Consider the following 23,022-nt stretch of genomic DNA (forward strand, 5'->3'; position numbering starts at 1 on the left):
CAATATGGAGATGGATGAACCTTCAGGCCTCTTGTGCCTCACCAAGCATCTCTGCCTGAGAGTGATTTCCCACATTGGTGAGATTAGCATGGTCTAGGTGACCCAGGAACTTCGTCCTTTTCCAGAACACCACACTGGGAATATACATTCTTCTTTGCCTCTCTTTGTCTTCAGTTTTAAAGGAATTCCCCCAAGGAGGCAAGCTCTGGTCCTAGGGAGGGAGTGGGTTCAGGACACTTGTAATTTGGAGGGCATGAGAACATGCGAACAAAGGGAACAAGACATCAAATCCCTCATCTCTTCTCTGAGCCTTTACTTAGCTCTTTCCTCTCCTTGGAACAGCCTTCCCCTATCTTTTTTTCTGGCGAATTTCTATATCTTACCTCAAACATCACTTCTTCAGAGAGACTTTTGCCTGCCACTAAACTATTCCATGATCCCTTAACGCGCATGTCTTCCCTATTAGCAACATCTCACTGTATTTTAATTTCCCATTTATTTAATGAAGACTGTTATATACATAAAAGGAGGAATTATCCCCATCTTGGTAATAAACTTATCATGTCCCCAAGGCTCAAGACAGATCTAGAACTTAGTGGGTGTTTGTCTTAGTGAAATTGTTCCTGCAAGAAAATGAAACCTATGCAGACAAGGAGAGAATCAGAGCTAACACTGAGTGCTAACTGTGGACCAAGCACTTTTCTAAGCACTTCTACATATAGTAATTCATTTAATCCTCAGAACAAAAACATTAGGCAGATACAATTGGTCCATAATCACTCTCCAAATATCCTGAGGCTAGACTTCACAATCCTATACATTATTGTTTCTGCAGGAAAAAAAAAAACGTGAATATTCAAACCAAAAGAAAGACAAAAATAACATAACTTCCTGTCAAGTCATTGTCACCAAATGAGTTTGGGTAGGTTAGATATTGCTGCCTAAAGGTTAATAAACATGTTTTGGTTTTGAAAACATTTTGAATATCATTTTATAGATGAGAAAACTCAGGTGTAGAACGGATAAGTAACTTATCCAAGATTTCACAGCTAATGTATGGACTGCTATGTAGCCAAACCTATGCTCTTAACCACTATCCAACACCTCATAATTAATTTGATCTGTCTAAGTGCCAACAGAAAAATCCTAGAAGAGAATCATTGTCTCTTCTTAGATTCAAATTCACCCCTAGTCAAGTAATACTTGGGAAGATAGATGGAGTTGATGTGCATAAACAAGGCTGCTCAAGCAGCCCTTCAATCAGGGCCTCGCAGTAGGGACTAGTTTGTTTAGAAGGCTATATAAATGGAGAGACAATGACTGCGCCTTTAGAAAACACCCGCTGAATAATTTCAGGAAGGCAGAGAACAGGTAGGTGAGAAATCAGACTAGAGTGAGGTAAATCGTACTTTAGTAATGCTATTTTGAATTTCTGGGTGCTTTGGAGTTAGAATAAAATAGGTGGAAGATAAATAATTTGTGAAACACAAAAACAAATGGTCAGCAAGGTGTCTTTTGTGTTTACCTGTGGATTCGAGTGAGACAAGCTTACAGAATATAAGTATCCATTTCCTGACATTATGACTTTTAAAAGCATCCCAATTCAACATTAAGCTGTCCAAGGGAAAAAAAATAAATGGCAGATTCAGTCAATGGAAACATTAATAAAATGAAATGATCTGTCTTTTCTATATGAAATACAGCACACAGACAAATTTGTATTTTACAAGAACATACAGATGTTGAATGATGAACTGCTCCATATGGCTGAACATTTGATCCTAAATTAAAATAATGGCATGAGGTGAGGGAGGTTTAGAAATAACATTAAAATTACTACATGTTGTACTAATGATGCATGGAACAACCACGGCTATAGGGTAAAGGCATCTTTGCTGATGCAAAACTAAAAGCTCTGTACAGCATCTATGTCCGCCCAAATGAAAAAGAGATGGAAAATAATATCGTAATTCATGCTGAGGCAACCACAGTAGGTTAAAAAGAAATGGCCATTTAGAAAAATATTTAATAAACAAGGATCTCTTAGAACCATAAAATAAATGCAAATATAGTACAATCTTATGTCTTGTTATCCTCCAATCTTAGTGTTGCCTAGGTATCACATCAGAAAAAAAACTTTTCAGCAAATTTGGCATTCTTCACAAACCACTAACACTGCAATATTTTCATACTTCATATATATTCCTTACAAACTGTATAAAGCAACTGCATTCTTGGCAGAAGGCTAAATTAGGTAAGTGTGGAGTTACCACAACATGACATTAAGTAAGATTAGCTATTTCCATTTTCACCTGGTGAGGACTCTTTTCAGTATTTAATTTCTATATCTTTGACCTTTAAATTTTATACCCTTTAAGGAAAATTTGAAATGAGGCATGTGGAAGAGTTTGTGTGTATAGCATTCTAATCTTAAGAGTTTTACAACATTCTAATGAGCAACAGCAAATGCTTGGATCCTGGAACAGGAAAAGTGAGATACATATTGCAACAATAGTCTCTAAAGGGAATTAAGAGATTTAAATGAGTCTGTGCATTCCACACCTAGATTAGTGTTCCGGATGTGGTAGTCCCTCAATTAATAGTCTTCAATGCATGTTTGAATAGCAAATAAATAAATGAAGAAACAACTCTCCAAATCTTCAAAAGTGCCTACCCATAGTTTTTGTACAAAATTGGGAACCAATAAATGTTTGTCAAATTAAGTCACATCCCACACAGCCTTTCTGGCAGCCATGGAGACATGCCATCGGAATCAATCTGCTTCCAAGAGTGCAGTTTAGCTGACAGCTTCCTCATTTATGATCCACTGCAACACTAAAGCCAAGCTTATGCTGTCCCAGACTGCTCCCAGCCAAAGATCAAGCACGGTTGGGACCAGAGAAGGACAATTTCTGCCCAGTTCGATCCCCCTAACAGGCAATCTTTGTTCTGGGTGCCCCATCAACCTGACAAGCTTTCTCAGAACGTCACTGAAGTCTAAGATTCTTCCTCCTCAATCCTCCTGCCTTCCATTCACAGGTGTCAGACTTATATTGCAGTCTAAAGGCTCTTCCTGCCTGCTCAAACTCTCTTTATCTTCCTTGAGTGTTCTCTCTTATAAATCTCTCGCTGCTAATTCTGTCTTCTGTCTGCTGAGCTGACATAGCCTTCCAATGATTATCAACTTATCACAGCCAAAAGGATAGATCTGATTTATCCACATCTACAGAAAATTAGATCCTTGGCCTTCTAAATGGGTAACTTTTATCTAATTCTACATTCCACGGCTGACCCACATTTCTAGGTTTCTTTTTGTTTTCTTGGATGCAGTTTCCAGTTTTATAAAGCAATAGTACAGGTTACAAATGGACAGTTAAATAAATGGTCAATATATTACAACCCAAAAGACAATTTTTTTACTTCATTTCTACATATTCTACATAAAATAATTCTACGTATGAGAATTCTTAGTAAAATAAAATACCTCAGAGAAACAGCCTGTAATTAGGATTCATAGTAGAAAAAATACATCTATCGGCCTGAATTTTACACCTTCTAAGGCTAGAGCACCATCTCACACAATATCTCAATTCCTCACAAGATCCTTCCAATATTTCATGTTACAAATCTCAGAGAAGTTCTGAGAAGCTACCGGCCCCAAGTAAAGAACAGGCAGTATCAAACCCCAGTACAAATGATGGCAAGTCCGGTACCTCTTTCTACTATCTAATATTGCCCCTATGTTGACATATAAAGGTTAAAAATTTTCTTCAATGTACTTTTCAACGCATTATTAGCTCTCTTGTTGCCAAAAAAAAAAAAATTTCAGTCAGTCATTCTCTGATCCCACTTTACCTCTGATTTCATCTGAAATAAGGTCAAGAAAATTATTTATATATTATTATATAGTACATGTATATAGTAAATATATTGTAAATATATATGTGTACTATATTATATATTTATAAATACGATATACTCGAATAAAATCAACTATATAAGTTTGTCCCAATTATTATTCCATACTATATCTTTATACTTTTCCTATATGGGGTGAATTTGAAGTACTTCAGTTTAGTCTAATGCTATTGAACACATGAACAAAACATTTTTTATTCTAATGCTATTGATCACATGAACAAAACATTTTTTTTAATCACAATTTACAAAGATCATCATTTATGTTAAAGCTCAATACTTCCATTGTTGGCTGGCTTTATGATTTGCATTCATGATGTGTATATTTGTTACGCTTCTTTTTGTGAATAAGGATGAAAGAAACCATAAATGTAGTGAGGTTAATTTTACAAAAATAAAACGTTTTACAAAAATTTCTTCCTTATTATTCGAATAATTACTTATGGATCTGAGCTCTTAAATTACCCTTCCAGTAAGGGGAAGGATGTCATCACAGCACGAATGCTGCTGAAAGCTGCCCTCTGCTTCTTTTTCCTCTTAAGGAACAAACTGGTTGAGGAAAGAAAAGAAAACACAGTGATCATGACCATAGCAAGAAAAATTGCTACAAATAAGTTGCACTTGTGTAAATATTGGGCTCCCTTATCAGAGCCTAAACCTAGCATCCCTCAGCCACCTTTCAGGGCCTCTATGGCAGTGGGCAACTTTGCAAGATAAACTTGCTCTAGTTAAGATCACCCCTTTATTTGAGATGTTCAAGGTAAAGCTGACCTTAATAGACATCCTTGCAAATCCTTTGATGAAATTTCTCAGCAGGAAGATAACTGAGAAAGTTTTATATAAGAACATATTTACAAAGCTACCCCAGTCTGTCTACATTTACACTGTCAAATCTAGTAGCCACTAGACACACCTGGCTATTTAAATTTAAATTAATTAAAATTAAAAGTTCAGTTCCTGAGTTGAAATAGGCACATTTCAAGTGCTCACTCAATGGCCACAGGTGGCTAGTGACCACTATATTGAACATCACAGATACACAACATTTCTATCACTGAAAAAAGTTCTATCGGACAACACTGATAGTAAATAAACTTGGTATTTTTATTTCATCTGGCTAGAAGATGGAAAGATTATATGGGTGACTAATGGAGAATATAAATGAAGGCCACCTAAAACTGGAAGGCTCCTTCTTTGCCAATGGAAATCACACGTATTGGCACTTGTCACTTTGAACCCAGAATACTTCCAGGTATGTGAGAAGGGACACTTGAGAGCTGATGAACACACAGACTCAGCAACCATGCACTTGGTGGTGGCTTATTGCTTGTATCCTTCGCTCATAATTAGTCAACTTGGCTTATTTTACTAATGTATGTTTGTTTCACATGTCATGATTCATAATCTTGTGCTATATCTCAGGTTAAGAGGTATGATTCCAGAATACTGCTCAAATTAAGGCAACCAAATATTATAGATATATTATAATGTATTTAATCATAAATCTATTGATATATTTTGGGCTGCTTTAAATATTCTTTCACAAATGAGAGTACAATGAATGCTCATGTACATAAACCTTTTATACATTCCTATATTATTCTGTAGGATAGAATTCCAAAGTGGTTTTGCTGAGTCTTAAGGTTATGAACACTTGTAATTTTAGATACTGCAAATTACGTTTCTAGAGTTGAACCAATGTATTTCCCTCTAATAGTATATATAGTAAAGGCCCTTTTATCCACATTATTTCCATCACTAGATATTACCTTCTTATTAATTTCTGTCAATACGATGGTTTTTACTTGCTTCTTCTTCATCATTAGTGTGGCCAAAGATCTATTTATATGTTAATTGATTATTTGAAAGTCCATAAATTGTCTTTTTCATACATAGTCTTTTTATACACTTGCCATTTATTAATATTTATAGGACAGTTTGTCTTTTGTTGATTGATTTGTAGGAGATGTTGGTTTACTAGTGTTTGTGTCTTATGCACTGCAAAGATCTGTCTTCCTCATCCCAACTCCATCCTCCTCACTGCTTCTGTCTTTTAACTTGGTTTAAGATGTCTTTTGACACCTGTTAAGTTTTTATGTAATCAAATATGTCAATCATTTTTTCTTTAAGACTTTTTTTCTTTAAGGTTTTAAGTCCTTCTTAATAAGTTGTTTCCCATTCTAAGATTATAAACATATCTTTCTATGTTTTCTTTTAAACTTTTAATATTTTCTTTTTAGATATAAAATTATAGTCTATCTGAAATTAATTTTTTTATATGGTAAGAGATAAAGCTCCAACTTAATTTTCTTACAAATAGGTAGTTGTTTCTGTATCATTTAGGGGAAATTATCTTTTCTCCACTCATTTGAAAAGTCATATTTATCATGTATTAATATTTTATAAATACTTTAGTCTGTTTCTGGACTATTTTGTTTTAAATAGCAACTTACCTACACTATTCTATCTTGTAGATTACAAAAAGTACATGAACTTGAGGAAACTTAAGGTTCTAATTCTAATAAAAACTCCTTATTTTAATCATCAACGCCATAGTCAGTGATTTGGTAAACATATTCAGGGCTTACAGTATGTTTTTCAATCTATGTCTGTTACCAGCTTTGCTATACCCTCCTCAACAGCAGCACAATATTTAGTACATGGCAGAACACTAAGTAATTATTTATTGAATATATTAATAAGCAATAGTGAGTTCAGTTTACTCAGATGAAAGTATATAATTTAAATATCATCATTTGATCAGTGTCAACTTTCAGCTTATTAGCAATAAATCCTAGAAAGGGGAAATAATAGCTTGCGTTAATGAAGGAATACAACAACTTCACTAAGGCTGCTAAAATAGTTTTTCTCCCCCAAAATAATATCGCTGTGCATTTGAAGGGTTCCTCTGGCTGCTGGCCACCAACCTCTCCTACATACTCTCCAACACAGCTATTCCACACCTTTTACTGTCTCCCCAAACTTCTGAAAGGCCCTCCCCATCAGAAGAAAACCTTCACATCTTCCCTCCACACTGACATGGCCTCTGCAGTCGCACCTATGCAAATAAATGCTCCTGGTTAAGACAAACTTTCCCAGTTTACTTACTCAAAAACTTTCTATCACCTCTCTTTCCTCTCTTCTAAAGCATTCTCATCTGCACACAAACACCTGTAAATCTCTTCATCTTTAAAGAAAAATCTGTCCTTAATGGACATCGCTCTTTAGCTACCACCACATTTTGCTTTCCCCTCTATAGCTAAATTCCTTGAAAAAATGCCTGGTCTATGCCCATGCCACCCTGAACAAGCCCGATCTCATCTGATTTCGGAAGCTAAGCAGGGCTGGGCTTGGTTAGTACTTGGATGGGAGACCACCTAGGAAGACCTGGTGCTGTAGGCATAAAAATAAAAAATAAGGGATTGCAAACTGACAAGGTCCTTGCAATCTGTGAGGTCAACCAAGTGTTGCCTCGCCAGACAGAGAGAGAGAGAGAGAGAGAGAGAGAGAGAGAGAGAGAGAGAGAGAAAAAGAAAGAAAAGAAAGAAAGAAAGAAAGAAAGAAAGAAAGAAGAAAGAAAGAAAGAAAGAAAGAAAGAAAGAAAGGAGAAAGAAAGAAAAAAGAAAAAATGCCTGTACTAGCTGTGTTTTTTTCCTCTCTATCACTCTTAAACCTGCTCCATTCATTTTTGTAAGCTCTACAAGACCATGGCTTTCACTTTTTTATCCTTGGAACATAGAACAATGCCTGAAACATAGTAGATTGCAATAAATATTGTTGAAGAGATGAGTAAACAAATGAACATGTATATAGTTTGACTATAAATGTGGCTTGATGATCCTAGCTTAATACATAATCCAAAAGGGCAAACTTGTTTTGGGGGTATTACTCACTTTTCGTTGTTTTACAGAGTCCAATTTTATGAGCCAATATGAAGCAACTTTTGTTTTATGATACTTCCAGTTATCAATGATCTGTTGTGAGAAACATTGAGAAATTTAACCTAGAATTTTCCTCAAAAGTAACAAAAAGTAAACAGGTTAAAACCAATTTTATTAATGAATTTGTGAAATGAAAGTACTATAATATTACTTGCAATAAAGAATGTCTACTTTCATAAAAAGCATGTGCAAAGATTTCTAACATAAAAAAGCCATCAGAATCCAAAGCTTTCTCTTCTTGCTGTAAAAAGTACACAATCTAATGAATGAAAGTCAAATGTCTTCAAGCATATAAGATTTGGAAGAAAACCCTAAATGTAGATTTCCATTTTAATTCTAAAGGCTATATTTACCATATCACCCACAATAACAGAATGTTAAATAATACATTAGAAAACAGCCTATATATGATTAGACTTCTATTATCGCTTTGTTTTTTGTGCAAATCTGTAAAATTTATGAATGTATGTTCTAGCAATACATACTGTAGCAAACAGATTAAAATATTTGCTGCATATAGTAAACATACAGTAAACAATCTAATGTCTGATATAATTATTAATTATATTTCATTAATTACATAAGCATATATATATGTTCTTTATAGAACAATCACATTAACCACAAATATTACTTCTATTCTTTGATTACCTCTTTTTTCCTACCTGATTCAAAAACGTTACCACAAATATTCCTAAGAAATATAAGTAAAATGTCTGATATAAAGTCATTGGCTATACTTAGAAAAGGATTTGATTGAATAAGATAACATATGTAAATAAAATGAGATCTAACATAATGCTTTACAACGAATAGTCATTTTTATCCCTTTTCGCTTGATGTAACAAATAGCAAGCAGCTCATTTGCAAAAGAAGCCATTTTCACTTTTAAAAGAATATATGACAACACAATGCATAACAGATGAAGGCTTTAGTTATAACTATGATTACAAAATAGAAATTGCCATTATTGATTTTTTTTTAAACTAAGAAAGTCATTTTGTTATTATTTGTTTGGTGTTTGTTTCTAGACAGGGGCTTTAGACAAAAGTAATGTTAAAAGCCAAGTGCACAGCTGTGGCTTTTATCCTACAAATGGCCACTAGATGGTGCCTTCTCCTCTGGAAAAAAAAAAAAAAAAAATACATAAGGAAACCAGAAATCAAAGTTCTGTTACTAAGGAATTATCTAGTAATGACAACCTGAAAAGGACGTTTGAATGAAGAAATAGAACTTTGAGTGAAGAAATGTTCTTTCTCCAAAAATATTTAAATCACTTGGACCTTTTTTCTAAATTAGAAGAAGTCATTGACTTTAATGTGAATTTTAGGACTCTGCCATCTTAGAATGTTCCACTGGGTGGTGCAAATGTGTGTGTAGCAAGAAAACACACACAACATAAGCATTTCAAAATGTGACCAAAACCACTCAGGGTGTCACATCCAAAAAGTCTTGATATTTTATGCCCATGGTCCCATTTTTTTCAATACAGTTCATTCCATATTGGATCCTTCTAAATCATTATAAAAGCAGGTTTGATTTGATATTTCTTTAATCTCTGAAGGATAATAACTATTTAATATGAATTATTTTCTCTGGATGAAGCAGTTGCATCATTAAAACAGAACTATACACTGAAAAATATATTTTGCATTGCTGATTATAAATGTGATCTCACTGCTCATGAATCATAATAATTAATATAACTGCCATATTTTCTAAAGCTTGCAGAGGTTGAAAAGAACATCAGTTAAGTTTATTATGGTGCTGAGAATAATGTACATCATGAGATAACGAAAGAATAAAAAGGTATAAGCTCCTTGGAAATTTCTATACATCAAATACTCACATCTTCCACCAGAAGTAACGATTCTGCATCTGATTTTCCTGGAAATCGGATCTTCATATCCTTGAGAACAAATAAGGTCTGACTTGTAAGATCATCTTCTTGTTCTTTTGTTCTCAGTTGCTGCAAAGACTCACTCTTAAATTTGAAAGAATACAGATATTTGGAGGGGGGTCTTATTTCATTGTGCCACTATAATCTGAAAGATATTTCTAGGTAAAAATGATGCACTTTTAATTGAAAAAAAACATTGAAAAAGGAAGAAATTAATTTTTTTACGTTGATTCTTAGAATTAAATTCTTAAGATTAAATTGTTATAATTTCCCAAAAATGTCTTTCAAACTTCCACACAGTACTAAAATAAAAATATGAGTGTTTAAAAAAAAAAGACTTCCTAGTCAGAAGTTTAATTTGTTACATATACCTTAGGCAATTCTTGATTAGGAAAAAAAAGAAACCATTGTTACCAAGTGAAATTTATTCGATTATATTTTCCAGACTCTTCGATTTGGAAACATTATCCACATTAAATAAACAAATTAAATAAATCCCTGGTCTTTTGGGAGCTATCTATTTGAGCATCTACAAGTAAGTCTGGTTACAAAATAAATTCACTGACTTCCTCAATACTGAATCTCTAGGATTCATGCTAAAAAGGAAATACTATATGTTAATTTAATATACAAAAATCATAATTAATGTTGTACGTCAGTGCTCTAAGGATAATTTATCAGTGATTTATTTTTTAACCTATTAGTTAATAGTCCCATCAAGGAGAATTTCTCATACAACATATTTCCCCAAATTTACAAATATATTGCACAATACACTGCAAAATCATATATTTACTCAAACGATTTTCAATAAAATTATCAAACTCCATAAACAAATGGAAAATAAAATGCTATTCTCAGTGTCCATCCTCGAATTCTGTGATATACTGAAGTCCACATTTTAAGAGTCCAGACCAAGTTATAGGTTAAGATAGATTGAATAATACAAAAAATTCCAGGAGACCATGAGTTGAATGATAGAAAAGATCTGAGGTTCAATCTGTCTTCCCAGCTGATTCCTTTGCCACCTAAATCCTGAGTGCAGTGCTTCCTGTAATCTCAAATGAGCAAAGTAGATGACTTACCATCTGAGAGCTAGTAGAGCTGGCATCATTACTATGAGGCAGATGCCTCATGTAGGTGGAAGCACGGTTTAAGGAATGTGACCGAGACCCTGAAGTTGCCCGGGATGCTGATATCATCTGTTGAGCAGAAAAGGGGCGGATGTCCGCACTGGAAGATGATTGAGAAGAGATAGACCGAGGGCAACTGAATGAACGCCTTATGGAGCCTACCAATGATGAAGAAGAGGGATAATATAGTAGCAGTTAGTAAAATTTTCCCACTGCATATGGTCTTTATAAACTAATAATTAGACTAATGGCATGGCAATAAATGTCAAAGCATAGGTATCATCATGAAAACATAAGTTTGGAGTTAATTCTTCAACTTAAACAGTGAACTTGGTGCAGAACCCCTATCATGTACAAAGAATGGCTATCATGAAAATAAACTTAAACAGTACTTTAATGTTCTGTTCTCGAAGCATGCCATAAAAGGACCAGAAGAAAGGAAAACTAACATTTATAGAGCACTTTCTATAGCGCACAAGCATCCTGTGAGGTGCTATATTTTCATCTTAATCCTCATTGGAACCTTCTGAAGTAGGAACCTCCATCACCTGGAGACTCACAGAAAGAATTTTCTGAAGGTCGCACGACAAAAAATGGCCAAACTCAGGTTTAAATCCTGACCTATCTAATGTCAGTGTCCTCTCTCTTCTTAACACCATGATACTATCCACTGTCTTTGGACTAGACTGGTCATTTATTAGAATCTGTGTATAGAATATTTTACTCATAGGGAGGGATGAAAAGGAGTCTAGAGAATCGCCAGGATGAATGAATGGGTTATAGAATTTTGGGCCCATGAGAAAAAAATAAAACAAGAGAACATAAAGATTGTCCTAATGGAGCTTAAATACATAACTGGTTATTACAAGAGTGGTACTAGACAGATAGTCATCTTATTCACAGGAGAGAAGAATTTAAAAATCTAGATTTAAATTCCCATAGAAAAAGGTTTAAGTGAAGAAATAATGACTAGATCTAAAGGGTTCTTATCAGAACAGGTAGAAAAAACCATAGAATATCTTCCCCAGTGTATATTGAGAACATTTAGAAGAGAGAATCAACTATTCCAGGTAAATTTTGATTCCTGACAAAGGGAAATAGACTATCATTCAATTATCAACATTTATGTCTTTTTTTGGCTTATATAATTTATATACCCTCTGTGCTATATTTTCTCCTTGCTTGGGGACTATATCAATCTTCATTAATTAAATAATTTAATAAAACTCACATGAAGGCTGGTTGAATACCCAAATATTTCTCTTCATTAGCTGTTGAAAAAAATTTAAACCTTTATAAAGGTAATGGACATAAACCTTATATTTAGGGATTTATTTTGAATAGATAGTAAGCCTAGTACTCCTCATTAGGTTCAGAGTACCAAAAAAGTATACTCATTCAAGCTATGAAAAATGGTTTAAAAAAATCCATTTGTTCCAACTAGTATCTTCCTTCTGAACCTAAAAATCACACCCTTTTTGAAATGACTGTACTTCTAGAGAAGGACCATGTAGGGAACATACCACTGGTCAATCTTCTACCAAGTACCCAAAAGCATGTACTACATACAGTCTTCCCCCGGGTCCTGCTCTCTTTTAGGGCTGAAGGTCATGGTTTGGACATGTAATATCTGGTCATGCATGCAAAAGGAAAAAATATCCTTTCTCTTGAATAACCAAAGGTTCTCATTTTTTCCCTGAATGCACTGGAAATTCAGACAGAATAACTAGGTAACTAGACTTGCCAATGATACTTATGTAGATTAACAAAAAATGGTTGTAACTTGCATACACAAATTATATGAAAAAATATCTGATATAGTTTTGTATATGACTACCTTATATCAAACCAAAATTATTCCTTGCAATTGTAACAAGTTTGAATTTCCTAAATTAACTATCTACAACAGAAAGTGTTACACATAATCTTGGTTTTGTCCTTGGTCATCAGCATCACTTTAGACAGAAAACTCAAGGTGGGTTTGTGGATATGATATTCCTTAGTGTAAGATTAAAGAGAAAATATAAAACAAAGTGAAACCCTTGTTTCAATTTCTAATGACTATAAAAATAAAATAAAGTAATAAGGAAAAAGATATGTAACTGAATCAGACTAGCTTTAAAATGAGAATTAACACTTAAAAACATTTTTAGTACACTATTTGTCCAAGCTCAATTTATTAACTTATTGGTCTAACAAAGAACAATCTCAGAGCTATAGAAACCTGAGCAATTTTTTCTCAACCCTCTTATCCACCATTAGTTCATGCTATTAGGGACGCACACATTAGCCAGTAGGGGTTTAAAAACTGATGACATCTGGGCAGAACAAGGTCAGCTTCCAAAAGAGGAAAAGTCACATTTACAAAGAGACACACTGGAAGTACTTAAGATGTCTTTAAGAAAAAAGGAAGTAACTGATAAAATAGCTTGTAAACTCTGGAGCAGGTGCTCAATAAATATAGCTTATACGAGTGAATAAGTAAACTAATGATAGGGAACATACTACATTACTTCCCCTCCAAACACATAAATGCTCCAAGACAGGAACATCAGCAGGCACCTTTACGCAATAATTTAGAAGTAAATGAAAGACTAGTAAAATCTTCGTCTATTAGTTCTATATTTCTCATGCATTTTGCCATACTTGTGGAAGGCCAGGTTTAAAATATACACATTATCTGGGAAGCTAACATATTAAACCATTGCTGAAGATCAACAAAGGCTCACAATTATGTTTATCGCATAACTGAACCAGTACCTTTGGGGGAGTCCCAGGATAATGAAGGGCAAGGCAAACAAAGATATGAGAGACAGAACTTAAGAATACTCCCTGCATTGGAAGCCGCATCAGAAAGGGGTATCCAGCTGAGCCTGGGCAAACGGTGATACCACACTGGACATTTGGGGATGAAAGAAGAATCACGGACACGGTGGTGGACATTAGGGATCAACGAAGAAATAAAAGACAGCAGAATGGAAGAGAAAAAAATGTGAAAAGAAATAAAGGAAGAAAAGAGAAAAAAGGAAGCAGAAAGGGAAGGAGACGGAGAAGCTGGGTTATTCACTCTCCTGCATAGCTGCGGCACACCAAAAGCCCTGACTTAAGTGCTTACCCGTGATGAAAATGGGAGGGAACAAAACTATTTCACAATTGTGTGGCTCAGAGATACATTCAAGTCAAATACCTAGAGAGATACACACATTTTAAAATGCAGGTGAGAATACACAACAAAATGGGTTACAGAGAGGTAGGGAAAGCAGGAAATGGAGAGAATATGTTGGCTTGAAAAAGAATTCTTAAAAAAGAATCAGCAGATCGGCCATGAGGCACATTTTATAAATCCACGCAAAAATCTAGGACTTAACAAAAACTATGAAATACAGAAGAATGGACTCTAGAGATCTTTAATTCGACCCTTTTCTTTTCTACGTGCAGACTCTGAATAGGATTGCAGAATGGTCAGGGAAGGAAGTAAGATAGAATCCAGGTCTCCTTACACATGACAAAGGTTCATTTGGCCCAAGGTCCTTTTATTGAGTTTCATCATTTCAGTTCCATAATTCTTCATATAATTAAATTAGAAGAAATTAACTTACTGGATTGTTGAATTAATTTGTAGTGGTTGGACTGTTTAAGATTATAAGTAACTTGCTTTTCTCTTTTCTTATTTTGGTACTCTTCTTTTTCATTTTCATCTGATTCTGAAGAGCTGCTGCTACTATCATAACTGCTGTCACTACTGCAGTACTTCTGTCTTCTCATTATCTCGGTACTCTCGGGCATGGAACACAGAGGCTAAAATTGAGAAAAATGTGTTATTTTGTCATAATTCAAATAAAAAAGCTAATTAACATGATTAGTTACTATTTTCAATTTCCCGCTTATGCTTGCTGCTTTTCACTGACACCTGAAAATCCCCCACAGTTCTATTGCTACAGTGCTGCTATTAGCCTACAATGCAATTCACTAATTGTACTGCTCTTGCAAACTAGTCTTTCTTCAATTATATAGCTCAGTCAAAACAAGGAAAATGCTATTTCTATACAATTCAAATAAAGGACCAGAGTACTATAAAAAATAAAAATAAAAATAAAGAAAAATTATTTGAGATAAAAATATAAAAATCGGAAACCTAATCGGCTTTTCTTCATTTTATGCAGAGCAATTACTCATTACTCATCAAGACTCAGAGATGTACCTTTGTTGTATCATTAGTGTTCAGAGTCATTCAATAAATGTGCATGTTTGTGTGTGTGTGTGTGCGCACATGCATGCTTGTGAGAGAGAGAAAAGAGATGAGAAGAGGAGAGAAGGTGGGGAAGGGAGGGAAAAAGTAGGCGAAACAAATAAGAAAGCAATAGCCAGATAAATCACGATAAGTAAAGTAAGATAAATCACTCTAAGTTAGATAAACCACTATAAGTACAGAAAGGCCACATCTTAAAACAAAAGCCTATGATCTTATTTACTCAAATAATGTGCAAAAAAGAAGGTATTCCTCATCTGTATAATTTGCTGTGAGCATATTTACAAACAAAAAATTTTCATTAATTATCTACATTCCAAATTGGTTATGAAAAACTCATATATCTTTTCTCAGAAGACTGCTAACTATGACACATAGAGTCTAGCCATAATGGGACATTGCTTTTCATTGCCCATTCTACATTTTAAAAAGTGATGTAATAAAAATATATAATAAAAATCAGCATAGCATGAAATTTTAAAGAGGATTAGTGCCATGCAGAAGGGTAACTCTGTAGATTCAAAATGCAGTGCAATTATATTCGAATATCTCCATTAGAATCACGTGTCTCCAACCTCCCAATTAATGTTCCCAATGATGCCAGCTGAAGGAATAAAAGATAAGGAACGTGGGACAGCTTGACTTCAGAAAGAATGTGCACAACCACAAACAAGACAGTTTTGTAACTTAGTCATTTTAAGAGATTATTTATTACACACACCATATGCCTCTTGTTCCTGCTGGGAAAAGTTCCCGCAGTTGTATACAAGTTTCTTGTTCTCTGTTAAATCAAACGAAAATGTTTTGATGTTGGCATACACCATAATGAAATCCTCAGTTACCACGGGATTTCACTGGAATAAGGTATATCCTCTCATGTAACAGTGTAGGATGAAAGGTAAAGAGAGGAATAGCATTTCATGAAGTGCCTGGAATACAAAGTAAGCCAAAGTGTGATCTTAAAGTTACTGCCTTTGCCAAGGAAGAAAAATAACCAAAGCAGGAAAGCAGTTTAATACACTAAGGTACAAACTTGTGTTTAAAAGTATGTTCTCTTTTTGATAGTCTAATATTTACTGAGCACTAACAATATTCCAAGGGATATGCATAACATTTGCCAGTAACACAATCATCAAACATTTTGACAGTCTCCGGAAATACTAATTCTAGAGGAAGGATGTTTCTTCAGAAGTCTAGCATACCCAAAAGAAACAGTGGCACAATCAGCCTTCCTTCATGTAGGCAAAAAGCTTTAATTGTTCTTACGGAGCTTGACTACATAATGAGTTATTTGACTCTATAAAGAGTCACAAGAGGAAATAGATAGCTGAACCTTTGCATCACACATTCATTTGGGATTTTACGACCAATACTGTTCAAGCAATAATTAATAAAAGTCACAGCAGCATAAACTCTAAACTCTGTAGTTACAGAATGCCTTCACTACAAAATGGAACTTTAAACTGGCATTGAGTTATGACACAAACCATACTACTTACTTTTATGTCCAATTTTATTATTAACTGGGTCATAAATAAAATATTAACAGTATAAATAATAATAAAACAAATAACCATGTACCTGTCACTCAGCTGAAGAAAAAGAATAACGCTAATACTTTTTGTGGTGTTTTATTATTTTTATGGTTAATATTTCTTAGATTCTAATAAGTGAAAAGTTATTATTTCTCCTAGTATAAGTTTCATTTAACCTCGATTATCTTCAGTTATTTTTCTACCAGTAAAGACACTGAAAATCAGTGTTTGGTACTGATATCATCTCTCTGAAAAAGAAAGTCCGCTTTGAAGTTTGGCTCACTCCAGACTCTCAATGTACATAAAGTTAAAAGTTATAAAAATGCTTTTTCTTCAGACAGATGACTTGACTTTCGACCACTTTGAAATATTGCTGGCATTAATAACTACAGGAACTAATTGATTCATTTTATTTCAACAAATGCATTGCTAGATCCTACTACTTGCCTAAAATAAGGGGGTTTGAAAAAAATACACAGTGTAGATTGTGGCCTCCAGGAGGTTACATTTTTTATTTGAATAACTCTTATTTGATGAAGCAAAGGAAAATATAACACAGTAAAAGGCCTTTTCAGAGTTTTCACATTTGCCATTCTATCATGTACACTATGCCCCCAAACTGTCTCGCATCTGGTTTTCCAAACTGCAATAATTAATATATAAATCTCAGAAACTTCCCAGAATTATCAAAAATGAAGCAATGATTCACAAAGGTATTCACTTGTACAGATGCTCTAAAATATATTTGTTTTGAAGGCATACCAATGACATCTTCCACAATTCTTCAATATGGAGCATATAGTTCAAAAGAACAGTGCCTGACATCCAAGGTCTCCGGTCTCAACCAATTACATTTCTTTTGTCAGGTTCATCATGCACCGTTTTACTCTCTGAGAATCTTCCACTTGTGTCATACCAAATTCTTCATGTTTCTCTAACACCCTAAGCAGTATCACTGTTCCATGTCTTTGTCTTTAATGTCCCCTCTCCCTGAACGTCTTCCCACTCAACTTAAATGTTTATAGCACTACTCATTTTTCAAGACCCAGTTCAAAATGCATTTATGAAGCCATCTATAGTCTACCAATACCCTTCTTCTCTATACTGCTACAGCATTTCCACTCCCTTTATTACAGTATTTGCCATCGTATAATCTGGTTTTCGGTTCACCTATCGGCTTTTCCACTAGCCGATGAGGTCCTTGCAGACATATTCAACAAATTTATCTAATGGTTTTTGAGAACCTACTAAGTGCCATATGCTGTGCTAGGTACTAGAGATGTAAAGGTGAAAATATATTTCCTACCCTCAAGTAACATATAAGCTCATACTAAGACAAACATGCAAGCAATTATTTGTCACAACTGCTCTATAAAAGTGTTATTTGTGGTAAAGCAGGAGGAGGAGGAGGAGGAGGAAGATCTAAACTTAACTGAGGGAATGAGGAATATTTCACAAAGGTAACAGCATTTCAGCTGGATCAGGAGAGGGTTTCTAATTAATCAAGCACCAAATAAATGATTTCTTAAAAATAGGCAGGAATTCCAGAGGCACTGAAAAAGGATGATGTGTGTAAAGACATAGAGATAGCTTAGTATTGCTGAAACCTAAAGTAAAAAGAGCAGAATGAAAAATGTTTCCAAGATTTTACAAATTCGACTCCTCCCTACTCTACCAGCAAGAATTTTTACTTATGTCAAAAGAATATACGGATGTCACCGCCACAAAGCAGATGAAGGTAAAGCAAACATCTGCCGATTTTTGTCTCCATGGCAGCTTGTTATTTATCTTAAAAATTCACAATTTCAATGTTGCTGAGTCAGAGAAAGATGGGGCTCCTTATAAGGATTTTTAGAGTAATGATTTGCCTTATCTACAATGCTACACTTCTCTGATAATTATATGTCTAGAGATATGAGGAAAATGTAATTCCGGGTACAGAATAGAGGTACTGGTTCTGGGTCCCTCTTGGCCCGGACTCATTGGGGGATTAGAAAAAGAATCCAACAAATGAGGGAAACTAACGAAACAAAACAGAACTTCTAAGTGTGTGAGATAATATCATCTTCCCAAGTCTATATGTACTGGATACATAATCCCTATAGTTCCTTGAAAGGTACTGGGTACTAGAGATATAAAGTGATGTAAAGAGAGGGCAGTGGATGCCCCTGAGGTGGCATCAGTCATTGTTATAGTGAAAAATATAAAGCGAAAACAAACTATACTTAGTAGCAACTACTTTGAACTAAGAAAGGTAGAGGTACTGCACCTTTGGTCCTCGAGGCTTGGCAGATTTGCCCATCAACTTTTCATCATCAATTTCACATTGTTCCAGAAGATCCAAAATATCTTCCTCCTTAAAGAGATATGTAATTAAAACTGTGATCACTAATGGACTCCAGAATTTTTCTGAGTTCATCAATCTCCATAAAATAGTGTACAACAGAGAGTTCTGAAACTATTTAATGAAGGTTGCTCAGATCAAGTAAGTAATAAAGGGTCATGGCAAACTCTCTTGAAGTAACTTTCACTAAAATCTGACAATATAAATAACACATAGCTAAAATCTATTATGTATTATCATAAACAAATTTACCCTTATGTTCTAGTACACTATTAAAATCTTACAGTATAATAATTCAATAAATTAGCCTGTTAGATACTTTAAAATTTCTAAAAGTCATTCTAATTTTCTAGACCACAATTTCATGAATCATTTCTATATTGGTTAGTGCAAAACAATATTTTGACTTAAGATAGAAAAATGAGGATTAGCTAAATAGTTAATGTTAGTATTTGATTAATGGGCACAATTTAATGAAACTCAAAATTTTACTACACAAGAGTATCTTTTGAACTTTATGAAAAGTTTTCATTCTATAGGGTTAATACCTTCTTTTATCTTCTTTAAGGGTCATTTTAAAGCCAAAGAGAAAAGTTATAGAAAGTAACATCCAAGTGAATGTTGAGCAAACTGGATCAATAGGAATGTTTAACAGCTATACTAAAAGAATAATCAACTTTTTAATTGAGCTATTTATTCAACCTATAAAAACACATCTTTACTTATATGATTTATATTTCAGTGTCTCTTTAAAAAGGTTTCTGAAGAAACTAAAAATCTCACTGTGCAATTGAAATTTGTAAAATAAGTTACTCTTTATACCAATCTAAGAAAGTTTCATTATTAAAATACCAAAAAACTCTTGTTATAAAGTGATTAAATAATAAGCCTACGATAAATTCCGAGGCACGAGATAGTTAAAAAGAAATTCATGTAGTTCTGCTTCTGATTAGGAGAAAGTCATAATAGACAATACTTTCATCATAACAGCTAGAAAAAGACAGATAAACTGAATAATTATATTTTTACATCAGAAAGCTGTGAATTAAAAAAAAAAAAAACAATATAAAGGAACTAAATACCAAAGAGAAAAATTTTCTTGCTAGGATAGCAGAGATGAGTGGCCCACTTTCTACCCTGGGGTCAAGTCTAGACACTGATGGGCAAAGATCAGGTCTAGAATAGGCAGAGAGATTCTGCTGGAATTAAGAGAATCCAGTCAAGCTTTCCATGGTCATGTGGGCTAGTGTGACATCTAGAGGAGCCCCAAAGAGTGAGTAAGAAATGGTCTAGGAAGATGAAGGCATGGCTGGAAAGCCAGAAATACTTCTCTGTAGTCTTAACAGTTCTTAGATACCAATAGAGAATGAGGCCTGTGACAAACACTTAACAGATTTCACTCTCATCATATCTGAAACCAGAGATAAGCTAAAAACTACTACAACCCAGCCTGGACTCAGTTCAACCTTTCTTATTTTAATTTTATTTTTAATTGAAATATATTTGACATATAACATTGTGTTAATTGAAGGGGTATAACATATTGATTTGATGCATTATATATTGTAATATGATTGCCATTGCAGTGATAATTATCTCCTCTATCGAGTCCTATAATTATCATTTCTTTTTTTGTGGTGGGAATAATGAAGACCTAGTCTCTTAGCAAGTTTATTGATTATAATGCAACATCATTGTCTATATTCACTATACAGTGCATTAGATCTCTAGGATTTACTTACTACTAGTTTCAAGTTTGTAGCCTTAAATAACATCTGTCCCTTTCTTATACCCCACCAACCAGCATGTGGCCATCATAATTTTACTGTTTTTTACAAGTTTTTTTTTTAATTCCACACATAAATGATATCATATAGTGTTTTTCTTTCTCTGCTTGACTTATCTCACTTAGCACAATGCCCTCAAGGTCCATCTATGTTGTTGCAAATGGCAGGATTTCCTTTCTTCTCATTACAGAATAATACTCCACTGTATGTATATACCATATCATCTATATCCATTCATCCACTGACAGGCACTTAGGTTGTTGTTTCCCACAATGGCTAAACCAATTTACATTCCCATCATGTGTACAAGGGTTCCCTTTTTCCACATCCTTGCCAATACTTGTTATCTCATCTTCTTGATAATAGCCATTCTAATGAATGTAAAGTGATATGCCATTGTAGTTTTAATTTGCATTTCCCTAATGATTAGTGATGTGGAGCATCTTTTCATATACCTGTTGGTCATTTGAAAGACTTCTTTGGAAAAATGTCTATTAAATTCCTCTGTACATTTTTTAATCACATGGTTGCTCTGTTCTGTTGTTGTTACTGAGTTGTATGAATTCTTTATATATTTGGCCACTAACCCTTTATTCTATATATGCAAAAATATTTGCAAAAATATTTTCCCACTCCGTAGGTAGACTCTGATGTGTCTATTGTCCAAAAGAATAAAGAAAAGAAGCAAAAAAGGAATAATAAACAGATGGGTTAGGAAAAAAAAGAGCAAGAGGCAGATGTAAACCCAGTTATAGTAATTGTGTAAAAGAAAAAAGACACATAGTCAGACTGGATTTTAAAACAAATATGACCCAATTATATGTTATTTACCAGAGATATTATAAGAATACAGACAAGTTGAAAATAAATGGATAGAAAAAATGTCATTCCAACAGTAATCATAAGAAAGAAACTAGGATGGCTATATTAATCCTACAAAGTAAATATTAAGACAAAGAATATTATCCAAGAGAAAGATACACATTTCATAATGATGAAATAGAGAAGGTGAATTCATTAGGAAGACACCTTCATAACTTCAAAGTATATGAAACAAAAATTGATAGAACTAAATCCACAATCACAGATGGGAGTTTTAACAAATCTCTCTCAGTAATTGCTACATCAAGTAGGCCGAAAAAATCAAAAAGGATACAGAATATTTGAACAACACTAATAGTCAAATTTACTTAAATGACATGAATAAAGCTCTATAACCAACACCTGTAGTATATATATTATTTCCAAGGAGACTTGGAACATTCGGTAAAATAAGTACTACACTGAGATATAAAGCAAATCTCAATTCATTTTACTAAATTAAAATCAGTATTTGTTTTCTAACAGTAATAGACTAAAGTAGAAATCCCTAACAAAAGAAAATCACAAATTTTAATGCATGGAAATTAAGCAACAAACTTCTAAATAACCAAAATAAACATCAGAAAATAATTTGAAATGACAATTAATAAAAATACAGTATATAAAAATTGCTAGATACAAAGGCAATATACAAAAATAATCAGATATTTACATCCCGGCAACAAACCAAAAAAAATGAAAAAAATTTTAAAGTATTTATTGGCAATAGTAGCAAAAATATCAAATAAGAATAAAGTTAGTAAAAGCTGTGCTAGAACTACATGCCAAAAACTGCAAACATAACTGAGTAATTAGACTCAAGTAAATGGAGAGATATACCATATTAATGGATCAGAAGACTCAGTATTGTTAATTCTCCGGAAATTGTTTTACAGATTCCCCACAGCCCCAATTAAAATCTCAGCAACCTGTTTATTTTAATTCTCAAGCTGATTCTAAAATTTACATGGAAATGTAAAAAGACCTAGAAAATACAAAAGAGTTTGGAAAAAAAACAACAACAAATTGAAGGGCTTACACTATCTGACTTCAATACTTAACTACAAGGCAGCAGAAGAGAAGACTGTGATATTTGTATAAGAACAGTCTTGCAGGCCGATGGAACAATGCAGGCGAAGTGCTGACATTTAAATTAAATTTTGAATGGTAGAGAGAAGGGAATTAGGTTTGAAGCCTATTTATTATGTGTCAAGTACTTTAATAGACTATTTTAATTAATCTTGATTTTATTTTCACAACCAATCTGACAAGTATAGATCTAATACCACCGTTTTAGTGTTGAGGAAATTTGGATTTAGGTCTGGCTCCAAAATCCCTAAGTTTTTTAGCAGAA

At 33.8% G+C, this 23,022-nt stretch overlaps 1 protein-coding gene and 1 pseudogene across 4 annotated transcripts in view; one reads left to right on the forward strand and one right to left on the reverse strand.

Annotated features, from left to right (window-relative positions):
- Window positions 1–23,022, reverse strand: part of TTLL7 (tubulin tyrosine ligase like 7) — a 119,102-nt gene that overhangs the window by 25,438 nt on the left and 70,642 nt on the right. For 3 of the 4 annotated variants that reach the window (XM_039838685.1, XM_039838686.1, XM_039838683.1), the window contains 5 exons: window positions 18,946–19,032; window positions 14,492–14,690; window positions 10,845–11,050; window positions 9,709–9,843; window positions 7,812–7,892 (listed from right to left, as the gene is read on the reverse strand). In XM_039838685.1, the coding sequence (XP_039694619.1) occupies window positions 7,812–7,892; window positions 9,709–9,843; window positions 10,845–11,050; window positions 14,492–14,690; window positions 18,946–19,032 (708 nt within the window). The remainder of the gene's footprint in view (window positions 1–7,811; window positions 7,893–9,708; window positions 9,844–10,844; window positions 11,051–14,491; window positions 14,691–18,945; window positions 19,033–23,022) is intronic. The other variant, XM_039838684.1, reaches the window with a different exon arrangement.
- LOC120583549 (uncharacterized) lies at window positions 7,202–7,320 on the forward strand (annotated as a pseudogene).

Source organism: Pteropus medius, unplaced genomic scaffold (genome assembly GCF_902729225.1).
Source record: "Pteropus medius unplaced genomic scaffold, Ma_sr-lr_union100, whole genome shotgun sequence".
Lineage (NCBI taxonomy): Eukaryota > Metazoa > Chordata > Mammalia > Chiroptera > Pteropodidae > Pteropus > Pteropus medius.